Source organism: Elaeis guineensis, chromosome 11 (genome assembly GCF_000442705.2).
Source record: "Elaeis guineensis isolate ETL-2024a chromosome 11, EG11, whole genome shotgun sequence".
In the NCBI taxonomy this organism is placed as follows: domain Eukaryota; kingdom Viridiplantae; phylum Streptophyta; class Magnoliopsida; order Arecales; family Arecaceae; genus Elaeis; species Elaeis guineensis.
The window spans coordinates 108,458,306-108,474,316 of NC_026003.2; the positions used below are offsets into that span (position 1 = coordinate 108,458,306).

The 16,011-nt window shown below is 38.1% G+C and overlaps 1 protein-coding gene across 1 annotated transcript in view; it reads left to right on the forward strand.

The window, feature by feature from the left end:
• The first annotated feature begins 2,018 nt into the window (after window positions 1–2,018).
• Window positions 2,019–16,011, forward strand: part of LOC105054252 (IAA-amino acid hydrolase ILR1-like 5) — a 28,408-nt gene continuing 14,415 nt past the window's right edge. Inside the window, exons 1-3 of the mRNA XM_010935734.4 lie at window positions 2,019–2,512; window positions 2,706–2,831; window positions 5,033–5,347. Coding sequence (XP_010934036.2) covers window positions 2,135–2,512; window positions 2,706–2,831; window positions 5,033–5,347 — 819 coding nt within the window. The 5' untranslated portion in view covers window positions 2,019–2,134. The remainder of the gene's footprint in view (window positions 2,513–2,705; window positions 2,832–5,032; window positions 5,348–16,011) is intronic.

Genomic DNA, 16,011 nt, shown 5'->3' on the forward strand with positions numbered 1-16,011 from the left:
CAGGATCGAATTGCACGATAACTTTCTATTGAAGGATATTTTTGATATTTTCATCAAAATATTATATCTTTCAGGTAGACATGATACATTGCTAGATGTCAATCTTGTCTTATGGGTTTGATCGAATTAAAGAGTTTAATTCGATCGCCAATTAAAAAGAGTTCTAAAAGCTGAAATCGGGTTAGCTCGATTAGACCTAGATCGATTAGATTAAATTCTAATCAAATCAGGTCAACTTGCACTCGGACTTACTGCTGGCTAGATATGAAACCCAATGGGTCACACATAAAGAAAATTGATTAGGGATCTAATTAGATTAGATCATATTTGCAAGATGAACATGCTAGCATATGTTACAAATCCTAGCTCTTTGTTTCGAATCGAGTTTGAATTTGATTCCAGATTGGGCTAATTAAATCTAAATTAAATCAAACCAATTTTGGGTTTGAGTTGGGTCAACCCTTGGCTGGTTGAACCAGAGATTAGGCACCACAAAATCAGCATCCCACATGCCAAGAATTTTTTCTTGCACGTGGGGTTTATCTTGTGCGCAAAAGACAAGTTGACGTCCCATGAGATGGGACGCCCCTTTCCTTGTTCTATTCTTTTTGTTTGATGATGAAATTTTTTACGGAGGATTATAATTTGATTCTAGGCACAGAGGAGTCCTTTGTGGCTAAATCACTTCATATCTTAATTATGAAAATTGGATAGAAGTTGGAAACCTAGCCAAACCTAATCTATGCGCCACGTAGAGTCCAACTAGTTTATAAGGTCTCTTAAAATTGTTACACGCCACCTTTATTCTTGATTTTTTCTCCATGCCATCTTCAGGTTAGGGCCTTATTTGTGGGCCCTTGGATGGCTAAAGTACGCTGATCAATGATGGAGAAAAATACCGCCCAAGAAAGCCTCATGATGCATCAGAAAAATAACGAAAAAATTTTCTGAAGAATTTTTCTGCGTGAAGCAACTCTTGGATTATTTTCTCGATGTTTGCCATGTGTCACAAATTTTCAGATGGACATGTGAAATTGCTAAAGGCGTGAGATCATCTGGTTGGGTGTGAGATGTCACGTGGAGAGGGTGCGAGATAATTCTGAATACATTCCGTTGCTTACTATAAAAGGGGTCTTGCTTTGGGGTTTAATTCAATCAGATTTCCACTCTTATCTGTTCTTTCTTACACCTCTCTCCCTCTTGTCCAATTATTCCCTTCCTTCCCTTATTAGGATAAGTCTTAAAATAGTAAGGACAAGTCCGATTTTAGGACAAGATCTAGGAAGAGATATAAGAAAGACAGAGACAAGAAAGGTAGAGATAGAAAGACTAGGAGGAGAGGAAGAAGATCCTGAGGTTCTGCCGTCTAAAGAAATTCTCAGAGTGAGAATTTCAGAAGAGGAATCATCTTAAAAAATTGGTATCTTGATCAAAGTCCTGTATGGATCATCATTGGAGGACAAACACTTGGACGTTTGATGGAGGTTCTATTGAAATTTTGAAATAAGCATTGCAGGTATTTTCTATATCTTGAATTTTATTATAAAAATATTTTATATAATTATTAATCATAAAAAAAATATTGATTTAAAAATTTAATATTAAAAATTTTTTAATTTAAATTTTAAAATTTATTATATTTTTATCGTGCTTGTTCTTCTGAAACCTAATAAAAATTAGGGGCACGTCACCCCCACTCCCAACTAAACCCGGGCCCTTTCTCTATACAATCCCAAGAAAAAAAAAAAAAAAAAAAAGTGATCATTATTTTTTAAAAATTCTTTATTTCTCTGCCGTCTCTGCCGGTCATCGTCTTTTGCGCAAAAGAATGGTTGATGTTCTTTTCGCGCTATCAACCGTTGGATCACGTTTTGCACAGCTCGCAAAGCGGTTATGGTGCGATCTAACGGTTGATGTCGCGAGAAAAAGGGAATCATCCTTTCGCCAGAAAAATACACCCGTCGTGTGGCCGTTAGTCTTCCTCAAAGCGCTCCCACTTGTGATGTGACCAAATTTGGGAGGTAGCGCTCCACCCAGCATCTCCGCTCCTACTCCTTTCCACCATGTGTGGGGTTCAACGTTCAACGATCTGCTCTGCTTCGAACTCATCTGTTCCATTTCCTCTTGCCACCCGATGGACCCTTCTCTTTCTCTTCTCCATCTCCCCTTCTCCTTTCTCTTCTTGCCATCTCTTCTGCTTCTCCTTCTACTGAGTCCACCGCCTCTCCTCTCTTCTCCTATGCAAAGCTACGATGGTTACGACGCCGCGGAGCTGCTCCGCCTTGCGGAGGAGGAGAAGGAGTGGCTGGTGGCCATCCGGCGGGGGATCCACGAGCACCCGGAGCTCCGCTTCCAGGAGCACAACACCAGCGCCCTCATCCGCTCCCAACTCGACCGCCTCGGCATCCCCTACTCCTTCCCCTTCGCTGGCACCGGCGTCGTCGCCCAGGTCGGCTCCGGCTCTCCCCCCATCGTCGCCCTCCGCGCCGATATGGACGCCCTCCCGCTCCAGGTATCGAACAAAGCCCATCGTCCCCCTTCGTAATTATGACCTCCCACTGTCTCATCCAATTCTTTATTCTCTTTTCTTGGAGTGTCTCGTGCTCTGTTCAAAATTTTGGTTTCTTTCGATCTCTGATGGGTGTTGGATTGATAGTCTGGTACGAATTTTGGATAAAGATTTCATCTTTGTGATTATGGTTCAGGAAATGGTGGAGTGGGAGCACAAGAGCAAGGTAGATGGGGTCATGCATGGTTGCGGGCATGATGCTCATGTTGCAATGCTCCTCGGAGCTGCAAAATTGCTCAACCAACGCAAGCACAATCTCAAGGTAAAAGACTTTTGCTTGATATTCGAATGCTTGTAAAAGTTCGGTTGTTTATTTATAATCGAATCATCCCAAAAACAGTCCAACAGTAATAAACTCCTAATTTTGCTGGATCTTTGTGGCAATTTTTTCTTTCTCTAGTTTGTACCTAGAAGATCAACAAGCAGGGTTCCTTCCCACACCTTTAAGTCGTCTGTAATTTTACAAATACTTATAACAGTTGGATGATGAATGAAAATATGAGAAATCAACTAGGAAACATGACCATGAAGTTAACATGTGCTTAATACTCCAACCTCTCTTTACACTATCCATTGCAAGGGCCTTGTTAATGGCTAGCAAGGAGAAAATCTTAGTCTTTGAAGGTGCATGTTCCCATGAGCCTTATCAAAAAGATAAACTCTTCTTCCTAATCCTTCTATTTTTAGCATATTTAATTTTACGCTATGCAAGTACAGCATCAATAAAGAAGCATCCTAAAAAAGGAGGTTAATCTTGTTGAAATTTTTGCTCCCAAGCCGTCTCCTACTAAAATCTAATTCAAGACTTGGCTAATGCAGCCCTATCTCAGGTAATGTTGCATGATTAAGAATATGGTGAAAGTACTACACGCTACAATCATGATGATCACAGGTTGCCATGTTACTATATCATGACATGCCAGTCATGTGCCCGGTCACTTGTAAAGGCTCGAGCTCCGGCTCATAACAGCGAAAAGGGTCTGTGCAAGACCATGATTAAGTATTTTAGTTACCCTTTCCAGAAAAACATTAAAAAAATTCCTCTTTGAGGACTTCATTCTAAAAACCAAAAAATAGTTATTTCTAAAGTAAGCAATTTTAAACTAACTCCACTCAGCAAGAGTTTTTTAAAAATCTCATATTAGTAAAGATTCACAGACTGCCCTATGATTTAGGGGGCGTTTGGTTCGTAACCGAAATCAAAATGGGAATGGAAATGGGAATGGGAATAGCTTAGAATCAGAATCAGAATGGCCAAATCCCCCGAAGCGTTTGGTTCGTGATCGGAATCGGAATTGGAATGAAAAATTGAATCCATAGAGGAGAGTAGGGATTGAGTTCTATATAGATGGATCCATTGCCATTCCATCCCGGAATCGGAATCGGAATGTGACTCCTCCCAATCAAACGGTTGGAATGGAAGTTACCCATTCCGATTCCGATTCCGATTCCAGACCCCCACTCCCCCCAACCAAACACTCCCTTATATTTAAAGACTCTGAAGTTATTAAATGATATCCTCCTCTTCTATCTTTAGCCCTTTCTGAAAGTATTTTTTTTTTTTTTTTTTTAATTTTATCTGTTAACCACTGAAGCTTGTAAAATTGTGGAACATGTAAAGGTAAAGGAGATGGACAAGGCAGTATAGCTGTATAAGATCAATGATCTACTCATAAACAAATATATAACTCCCCATCCGACCTGCTTCTTTTCCATGTGTCTGCTACACTTACCAATCTGTCTAATTAAGATTATCATTATAGTCTGTGGACCTTAAATATTTAAAAAGAAGCTACTTCAACATCCAATTTAATTATTCTGCCAAGATCTCACCTATAGCACAATATTAATCAAGGAAAAGAGATTTCTCAGTTAGTTTTAACACTAAAGAGCCCTGAAATAAAAATACTAGGATTTTGATACATTTAACTGCAACTTCCTCAGCTTTACAAAATTTGCATTGGACAATATAAACTTTTTTCTACCATATGCACCATTAGTAAGGTCATAAATTATCCTTAGAGAGGTGTTGACCCTTGATCGGCCGCATAGCCCAACTTTAATTTAAATTGATACCTATCTTTGATTTGTCATTGGAATGATCCAGTATGATCAGTAATCTAATGATCATACACCATGGAATAATTGCTATTTGCACCTCCTTTTTTCTTTGGGAATAAAAACTTATGCCGGGCATCCTATATGCTTCCTAGATTGTTTGCCTGAAAATCGTAGTTTGGTATGTTGGCACCAATTTATTTGACTTCCGTACAGATCTCATCCAATTATGCTTTGGTCTTCCTATTTGTCCCAGATCCAGCAAACCAATTTTCTTAAGTTAAATATCTTGGTTCTTGTTTCACTTCAATTATAACCTTAGTTTCCATTTCAAATTTCAGATATCAATTTTCTTATTGGATATAAGTAGTTTCTAAATGCTCTTTTTCATGATTCATGTCAAAGGGAACTGTGAGACTTCTTTTTCAACCTGCAGAGGAAGGTGGTGCAGGTGCATTTCACATGATAAATGATGGTGCTCTTGGTGGTGCGGAAGCAATCTTTGGCATGCATGTTAACTATGGATTACCCACAGGAAGCATGGAATCCCATCCAGGGCCCACACAAGCTGCCGTATGCTTTTTTGAAGCAAAAATAGAAGGCAAAGCAGGAGAAGCTGCAAATCCTCATTTGAGTGTTGATCCAGTAGTGGCCACATCATTTGCGATTCTAGCAGTGCAACAGCTCATCTCCAGAGAAAATGATCCCCTCCATAGCCAAGTAGGTTGAATCTTTGTAAGTAGGTTATTATCTTTGTCAATCTGCTTTTAGTTTTTTCCCCTGTTATTACTTTTGAATTATGTTGCAATTGCAAATTGTGAAAATTGAAGCGATGCTTTTTTCTTTGTTCTAAATTTACCGTTCTATTATAAATTGATTGAAGATAGAAGACTAAACTAATTGAATCAAAACACTACACATGAATTATGGTAGATTGTATATTAGCTTCTGAATGATCATCATTTCCAGAGGCAGATCTAGGAATTCTCCATTACGTTTTTCTTTTATCTCCTTTTTTATCTTTTTCTTGGGGAAGGGAGCAGAGGGGGGATATGTTTATTTGAAGATGAGAGGATCGTATTGAAAATGTCAAATTCATAGTGATTAAATCTGCAGCAAATGATGTGTAGTCAAAGCAAAGCTCATTTTCATACATGCAGTGAAAATGATGTGTAGTCCAAAATGATTTCACCAATATTTTTAACATATTCAGCCAAGTAAAATATCAAAAAAATTAATATTTTGTTTGGTTTGAAATTATGTTCAATTACATTAATGAAAGTCACACTTTTTAAGTAATTAAGTCAGATAGGAGATTAGGAAAGAAAAATTATAACCTGATGCAATACAGTAAATGAGTCCAAACTTATACTTGAAGCCAATTAGCCATGGAGTTCGGATAAGCTTGGATCTCCACCACATCCAATCAGTTCACATCAATACAAGCTAGAAATAGTGGAGAATGACAAGTGGAAGCTTAATTTGAATATTAGTAACTTGTTTTCAAAATGACCAAGTACAAATCTGTTTATAGACCATATAAGAAGCTTCTTTCTCCCCTTCTATCATAATTACCACCCCACCACCAACCAACAACTATGCTTAAATGCTTGTCTCGACTATTTTAACTAGCATTCTAGAAAGTCTGCTTATCTTCCCATGATATTTTCTTTGCCACATCATTAACCACATCATTGAGTAAAATTCAGCTGGTGCAAATTGCTCTTTCATCAAGCTTCCCAGTTGGCAAGAGCTTGCCCTCAAGTTCTTGAACCTGGGGTCTTCACCAAAAATATTGTCAAAGATGTCACAAAGATCTTCCATTTGAAGGTAGTTGACATGCTATTACTCATCGAGCAAATCCACTATGTATTCATCTCCAATCCAAGATATGACATAGAAGGTGTCACACCCCAAATCCAAGATATGACACGGCTATGCTTTTGTGAGATACTGCCCATGATAACATGAAGTCTATCGATCATAATCAACTAAAATCTATCACGAACAAAATATAATAAAAGATTCAATTCTATCGTTTATCAAGCAAATAAATCAAGATTAGTCCAAAGCATCTAAATTCAATATCAAATTTCAAAACCCATGTCTCAAAGTTTATAAAAATAATTGATACAAGTCCATAATCATCTAATAATTTCTAAGCTTGCCAATGCGAATCCTCAAGTTTGGATCATCCATCGTTCATACTATTATTCCTCTATAAAAGAAAAAGATAAATGAAGGGGTATGAGCTACACCAGCTCAGTAAGTAAAATCTATGCTTTCTTACCGGATCAAGTATAATTTTTTTTTTATGATAATGCAATACTAAGAACATAACAGATAATACAAAATATATTATTTCATAGATCATATAATAAAACAAGTCCTAAATCAATTATGCATGCATAAATCATGAATATTTCGTAAACATAATTCGTAAGTCATTGTTGTCATATGTTCATGTCATGGTTTAAAAAATTGCTCTCAGATATTTATGCTACGGTCACTTTATATCCATAACAGGGTCAATATTCTTAATCAACAAAGTTCTTGTTTCGTATGCTAATTTTATATCCATTGACTGGATTTGTGTTCGTATGGATGCTAGCTCCGGATGTCGATTTTTTCGATTTTAAGAATTTTTTTATAACTATCAGATGGCTTTTGAAATTTTTATATCTTTTTCTTAAAACATACATTTACGTAGATGGAAAAACAATGAAATTCATGTTTCATAAGCATGTTATTTTTTCATAAAATATATTCATGGAATCATTTGTCACAATAAAATATGCTTTTTCATATCTCATATGCTGATCCTTATTTTATGAAAATATGATTTCATATAGCAACATATCAATTGCATAGAAAATATGATAATTTAAAAATAAATAATGAGCATAAGATCTACTTACCTCATTCATCCTAGATCTTTAGATTTTGTTGGAAGAATCAAGTGATTCTATTTAAAATATCAAAAACGTGATCAATTCTTATTCGATGAATTTGATAGAATTAAATCATAAGGAAAGAGGACTGTTGACTTGATGGATGGTCCAACAAGCTAGGACTGCCTGAGCATTGGGGCAATTCAAGACCTCCTATCTAAGGGTCAGATCTAAGCGAGTCGATTGAGGAATCTTGAAGTACAGATTGGATTAAGGTCAAAATCGATCAACAGAGTTCATCAACAGTGGATTTCAAAGATACTCGACATGATCGATATGGAATTGATATACTGCATGAATATCAAAGTGATTTCGGATCTCTTTGAAAAGATCACCTTCAAGTTCATATCGGGATCCATGAATTAGATAGAGAGAGAAAGAGGAAGTAGAGAGAGACACAAGGGTGAGAACCTTTCTCTCTTTTTTTCTCTCTTCTTTTCTTTTCTTCTTCCCTTCTTTGGCTGAACAGGGGAGGAAGCAGGCATGGTTGCTAGTGGCCGGAGGATTGGCAATAAGTGGTAGCAGGCAGCTGACGGCGGGCAGCGATGGATGGCCGGAGACAGTGGCTATTAGTCAAAAAAATCATGGAAAAAAACATGAAAAATAGGGGATGAATAGGATTCTTCTTTTCAGTGGGTTTTCTAGCGAAATTGACGGTCGGCGGCTATGTGCAAAAGCATGGGAAGAAGGGGAAGCAAGAGAGGAAGGAGGGTCGGGTTTACCTCGGGCTTCGGTGGCATCTCCGGCTTTAATTTCTGATAGGCACGGGTCTAGGAAAATCGACAAAACAGGAAAAAAGAGAGAGAAAGGAGAGGCATGCTCATGATGGAGGGTCACGATGAGAGGAGCTTCAAATATATAGAGGACTTTTGGTGGCCCTATGTCTTCAATTCTTTCTTTTTTTTTTGGCCGTTTGGGTGGAGTTTTGGCTTAGTGATGGGCTAGTCCAATGGATCAGGCTATCATATTCTACCCTCCTTATAAAAGTTTCGTTCTCAAAACTTACCACAACTTCATTATCTAAATAAATGGAGATACTTAGTCTTTATTTAATACTCCACCATACTTTTGCTGCACAACTTTGATCTAAGTCAATTTTTCTATGCTTGTCTCATGCCTAACCTTACAAATCATAAATCTAAGTTTAAGTGTTACTCATGATCAAATCTATTACTCTGATATCATAAAATGTCACACCCCACATCCGGGACATGACATGACCATGCTATCATGGGATATCGCCCACGATAACACGAAGTCTATCGATGATAATCAACTAAAATCTATCATAAATAAAATATAATAAAAGATTCAATTTTATCATTCATCAAGTAAATAAATCAAGATTGGTCCAGAGCATCTAAATCCAATATCAAATACCAAAATTATCCAATAATTTTCAAGCTTGGTAGTGCAGACCCCCAAGTCTGGATCATCTATCGTTTCTAACCTTATTCTTTTATAAAAAAATAACAAATGAAGAGGTACGAGCTACACCAGCTTAGTAAGTAAAATTTATATTTTTTATTGGATCAAGTATAAGTTTTTTTTAATGATAACGCAATATTAAGAAAATAACAGATAATATAAAATATAGCATTTCATAGATCATATAATCAAATAAGTCATAAACCAATCATGCTTGCATAAATCATAAATATTTCATAAACATGATTCGGAAGTCGTTTTTGTCATGTGTTCATGTCATGGTTTAAAAAATTGCTCTCAGATATTCATACTACGGTCAGTGTTCTCAATCGATAAAGTTGTTTCGTATGTCAACTTTATATCTGTCGGCAGGGCCTATGTTCTTATGGATGTTAGCTCTGGATATCGATTTTTTCGATTTTAGGAATTCTTTCATAACTATTTTAGAGCTTTTGAAATCTTTATATATATTTTTTAAAACATACATATACGTAGGTGGAAAATAATAAAATTCATGCTTCATAAATATATTATTTTTTCATAAAACATATTCATGAAATCACTTGTCATAGTAAAATATGCTTTTTCATATCTCATATGTTGATCCTTATTTTATGAAAATATGATTTTATATAGCAATAGATTAATTGTATAAAAAATATGATAATTTGAAAATAAATAAGAAGCGTAAGATTCACTTACCTTGTTCGTCCTAGATTTTTTAGACTTCGTTAGAAGAATCATATAATCCTATTTAAAATATCAAAAACATGATATTTTTATTCGATGAATTCAGTAGAATTAAATTATAAGAAAAGAGGACCGTTGACCAGATGGTTGGACCAACAGGCTGTCCAGGCATTAGGACAATTCAAGATCTCCTAACCAAGGGTCAGATCTAAGTGAATTGATTAAGGAATTATGGAGCATGGATTGGATTAAGGTCAAGATTGATTAATAGGGTTCATCAATAGTGGGTTTCAAAGATACTTGATATGGTCGAGGTGGGGTTGATATATTGCACAGATATCAAAGCGGTTTTGGATCTCTTTAGAAAGATCATACTGGGATTCATGGATTAGATAGAGAGATAAAGAGGGAGTAGAGAGAGAAACCCTAGAGAGAATGAGAGAGAGACAAAAGAGAGAACCTTTCTCTTTTTTTCTCTTCATTTCTTTTCTTCTTCTCTTCTTTGGCTAAGCAGGGGAGGAAGCAGGCATGGTTGCTAGTGGCCAGAGGACTGGCAACAGGCAGCGGCAGCAGGTGGCCAATGGCAGGCAGCGGTGGATAGCCAGCGACAGTGGATACCAATCAAAAAAATTGTGGAAACAAGCATGAAAAACAAGGGATGAATAGGGATTTTTCTTTTCGGTGGGTTTTTCGGTGAAATTGATGATTGGCGGCCGTGCGCAAAAGCATGGAAAGATGGGGCAGCAAGAGAGGAAGGAGGGTCGGGGCTTATCTCGGGCTCCGACGGTATCTCCGGCTCCAATTTTCGATGGGCATGGGTCAAGAAAAATCGGCAAAATAGGGAAAAAGAGAAAGGGGAGGCATGCTCGTGATGGAGGGTCATGGTGGAGGGGAGCTTCAAATCTATAAAGGAGACCTAGGGTTTTGGTGGCCCTACATTTTTGATTCCCACATGGAATTGCCAGAGAAGAAGACTCCCGATTTTGGTGACCTTAGGCCTTTGATTCCCACATGGAATTGCCAGAGAAGAAGACTCCCATCTAGAGTCTTCTTCCAATTTTTTCTTTTTTTTTGTGCCGTTTGGATGGGGTTTTGGCTGACTTAGTGATGGGCTGGTCTAATGGATCAGGCCAATGGGCTGGTCTAATAGATCAGATCATCACAGAAGGGACCATCAACCTGCTCTTGTAGCTTGTCCTCACATCTTGGTGGAAATTGATCCTTTTTGAAGATGAACTCAAAGCAAATCTCCCTCCTTGATGGCTACTACATGTCGATGTTTGTTTTTGTCGCTTTGCATATTTTATTGCTTTTCTTAATCTTTTGTTTCACTTGTTCATACATTTTCTTGACATTCTTGACCTTTTCATTTACATCCCCACCAAATCTATTTTAAAAAGGATGAGTTACCAAATGGAGTCACCCCCATTCTAGGCTGGTTGATTGGTTGTAGGGAAATTATGTTTGAGGAAAAACTTGATTCCATTGATGCTTATTGCTATCAAAAATGCTTCTTTTCTAGATTATCTAGTCTTCAATTATAACTTCATTCATTTGTTTGTGGATGATAAGAGGATTTGAATTGAAGATGTGTGCCCTTTTTTTCGATGTTCAACAAACTTTGGTTCATGATCATACTTACAGTTATTGGAACACCATGGAGCTTCACAATCTCTTGAAAATAGAAATCAACTATTTGAGATGCATTAGAAGTATTTAAATAAGCATTAGACTTGTACAGAATCAGCTCACCTAGCATAGTTTTCGTCAAGCTCAGGCCCAAATTTTCAGCCCATCAAGTTAGACTGGGCCTCAGTACTTCAACAATAAATAAAATTGGGCGAGGCTTAGGTTATTTTTTTAACTCGACCTAGACTAAATTCTTTATATGTGTATCAATTCAATATATATTTTTAAAGGTGAAAATAATAAGAAAGAGGAAAAGGGGACAGAATCCCTAAATGTAATAAGCCCTCCCCCCTCTCAACAAATGCTGTCACTCCCTTTCGTCCCCACCCCATATTCCTCTCCTTCCTCTATCTCTATCTCCCACAGGCATGCATCTGCTGCGCATCTCCTCTTTGCGTCTATCCCCACTCCCCCCTCTTGCCTCCCTCTACTCACCACCAGCCACCTCCTTCTCTTCCTCTTTCTCTCTCCCTCTCTCCCCCCTCCTTTTTGATCTTGATTTGTATTTGGAATTTTTTATTTTTTGTGAAGCTGAACAACAAGATCATCTCGATGGAGCTTAAGAATGATACCATTATTCATGGCGCCATCGTAGATTCCTCTCTCTCCCTTCCTCCTAGTGCCATGACCCTCTTTGGCTTGGTCGAATAGTCACTGCAGTGCACTTGGCTCACAAATATTGGGCAAGATGACGTCAGGCTCGGCCTTATGGGTTTGTTGTTGGGCCGGGCTTTTGTTGGGAAAAATAGGCCTAAAATCCAACTGGGTCAGGCTAAGGTCTAAAGATTTGATGTTGGTATGGTGTTGTGGTTGGACCTGAACCCAACCCGACTTCAACCTAGCTCGACCTAATGGATGAATTGGTCTAATAAGCACAAAATTTTTCATTTTCAGGAAATCTATCCATAAACACAAAATAGAACCTTTGCTTCATTTGGTTGGGAAGTCCCAACACAAAATCTATGCTTCAATATTTCTTGGAGCTTTTGGAACAAGAAGAGGATTGTCTAGTTTGGTATTTTGTGCTTGACCTTTAGCCACATCACAAATTTAACTCCATTCTATGTGATGAATTACATGTTTGATCATCTTTGGCCAATAGAAATGATCCTTAATGAGAGGTAGTATTTTATCTCTCCAAAATGCCTCCCAAGGCCACTCTGAAGAGTGGATTTAGGAATATGCAAGACCTTGTCTTTAGAAAGGTACCCATTTTGAAGAATGAAGTCTTCTTTTGGGCTCATGGTACAGTGTACTGACCCGAACGGGTGCATACCTAGTGATATGCCATACCATTCTATACCAAATTGGTTCGCTGTACAAGGGGTGTATCAACTATTGGTATGCCGAGTTGATCTCCTTAACGGGTGCACCAACACTATACCAAGATGTTACCGGTATGGGATCTAGTACTAAGATTGTGAACCTTATTTTTGTTCTTCTGAAATTCAGCCTTCAACCCATGGCTTGCCAACATTTTAATCATTTAGACATAAATCTTATAGGAGCTCAAATCCAACCATCTTCACATGCAAGGTAGCTAACAAAGAATGCCTCTGACTAAGAGCTTGCTCCACTTAATTAATAATCCCAAATTTTTGTTGTATAGTGTAATGGAAAGTTTGAAGAAACTCTAACCCATTTAGTATTCCTCTCATTAGTAATATTTTCTTGATCGTTCATATATTTTAGTGCCCCATGATCTAAATAGAGAACATTTTTTTGTATTTAAAAAGGTAGTGTTGCCAACTCTTCAATCCTCTGAGTGATTGCGTAAAATTCTTTATTTTAAGTAGTGCTTATGTCTTTCACTTAGGCTTTCACTGAAGAAACCTATAGCCTACCCTCTTTAACAACATTAGTGTCACGCCCCGAACCCAACACCCGGGTCGGATACGTGATGGCCGCACACTCCTTAGAGCAAGCCCTAAAGAATATGCAAGGCCAAATCAAATCATTACAATCTTATCAATCCATAACAATTAATTTCAAATATAATTCATAAAATTTTGTATAGGTACAAATTAAATTTCTTCAGTTCTCTGATCAGGTACTATAACACTCTATCTATCCATCTGCTCACCCATAAATCTAAGTCATGGCCAATCATGAACATCCTGTATCTCTGAAAAGAAAAGAAAGATGAAGGGGTGTGAGCTTTACAGCCCAGTAAGAATTCCCATATCACACTGATATAGTAATATAGTCTGAAAATAAGGATAAGCAATAAAATATAAAATCTCATGTTCAATATCCAGAATAATGCAAACATTCATAAATTTTCTGTCTTGTCAAAATAGATGCATCATCATATGTTAACCGGTGAAACACTTTTGTTCAACAATTGTTTCATATCTTATCTTTCATTTCTCCTTTCATAATCATATGATTTTAACATTTTCTTTCTGGCTCTGGACTATCCAAGTCTATACCTCAGTCATCATCCGGATCGAATCCACTTTAAAAAGTCTTTCAAGACTGTCCCAAGATGAGCTCCTGGCCGGCTGTCCCACGTACCAAAGCCCGTGAGAGGCTGTCCCAGGCATAAGCTCCTGGCGGGCTGTCCCAGGCATGAGCTCCTGGCCGGCTGATCCACCTGTAAGCCAGTGGGGGCTGTCCCAGGCATAAGCTCCTGGCGGGCTGTCCCAGGCATAAGCTCCTGGCCGGCTGTTTCACATGACAAGGCTAGTCCATACCATATATCTCTTTCTTTTCATTTAATCATTATGTGTTGATTTCATCAATCAATTCTGTCTTGCATTATGATCAATTCAGATATGTCATATCCATATAATCATGCCATCAATCTCTGATACATATATATTAACATAACATACTCATGCTCAAGATCAAATAACAGTATCTCAGGTATAATAAATTCATCGATTTCAAATCCGACGATGCAAAATCAACGATGCAAGACCAACAGTAAAATAGCATATATATATAATAGTGATCATGTACAGGGATTCTTACCTTTATCGGTGACTGATCCAAACACAGAAATCAATGTTCTTCTTTGATTTATGAATTTCTCTAATAAAATATTTCACTTGATGTCATTTGCAGACAATCATCTCTTCATAACCCTGATCAATATAAAAATCACATATAGAGAAAATTACCGATAATCGACCTGATAACACAAATCTAGGATTTCTCTTAGGATTAACCAAAATTAGGATTTACCTAAGTATCTAGATCCTCCACTAATCCATAAGACTTTTAGAGAGAGAAAATCCATGAAGAGAGAGAAAATTCTAGAGAGAGAAAGTAGAGAGAAAGTGGAGAGAGAAACTTTCGTATCCTTCCGATGAGGCACTCATGATCGAGATCATCAGAGGTCCTATCAGGGTAACTCAATATGAATCAAGTGTTACAAATTTTGAATAGGATCGAATTGGGATCAGATCTACTGCACGAATTTCGGAGCAACCTCAAATCATCTTATTTTCATCTTCAAGTTTATTCTAGGATTCATGATGCAATCAGAGAGAAAGAAAAGATCCTAGAGAGACAAAATCCGTAAAGAGAGAGAAAAGTCTAGAGAGAGAATCTAGAGAGAGAAAATGTAGAGAGAGAAGGTAGAGAGAGGAGAGAGAAAAGAGAGAGAAAGAAGAGAGAAAGGAGAGAGAGAAAAATTCTCTCCTTCTTCTTCTTTTTTATTTTATTTTATTTCTCTTTTTCCTTTTTTTTTTCTTTTCTTTTTCTTTTTCCTTTTTCTTTTCTTTTTCTTTTTCCTTTTTCTTTTCTTTTTCTTTTCTTCTTCTTCTTCCTTTCTTCTTTTCTTTTCCCGCGGCCTCCCTTGGCTGAAACAGGGGAGGACCGTGAGGTCCCCCCCCGGTGGCTCGGGCTCCGGCAGGGTGGCGGCCTGGCCGGAGATCCAACAACGGCCGGCGGCCATGCGAGCTGGCCGGCGAGCATTCTCCCTTTTTTTTTTTTCGAAAAACAGGGGATCCGTCCCCTTTCTTCATGATTTTCGGCCATGGGCCGATCGCCGGCGGTCGAGATTTTTCAGGGAAGGAAGAGAGGGAGATGGGGGTTCGGTCTCGGGGATGGGACGCCGCAACCGGCGGCGCCGGTGGCCGAAAAAGAGAAGAGAGGACCCGGCCAAAATAGAGCAAAACAGGGATTACTATCTTCAAGGATTTTCCGACGATCCTGACGGCCGACGAGGAATTTAAAAACATGGGAAGAAAGAGAAGAGGGAGAGGAAGAAAGATTGAACCCTTACCTGAACTCCGGTGACCTCTTCGACCTTCAATTTCCGACGAACATGAGAAGAGGTTGCCGCAGCCTCTACGGAGAAAAGGAGAGAAATCGGGCTCGAAGATCACCGGTGGAGGGTCTTGAGAGAGGGAGAGGCTTATTTATAGGGGTCCCTAGGGCTCGGATGATCCTAGGACTCCCCTTCCATCCGGGATTCATCGAGGAAGAAGACTCCCTTCGGGAGTCTCCTTCCGCTCTGTTTTTTTTTTTTTTTTTTTTTGTTTGGGTTTTGGGCTTGATCCTGGGCCGGGATGTTACATTCTTCCCCCCTTCAAATAATTTTGTCCTCAAAATTAAGTTATGTTGTTTGAGATATATTTCAAAGTATGCATTCTTCATATCATTCACAAACTTACG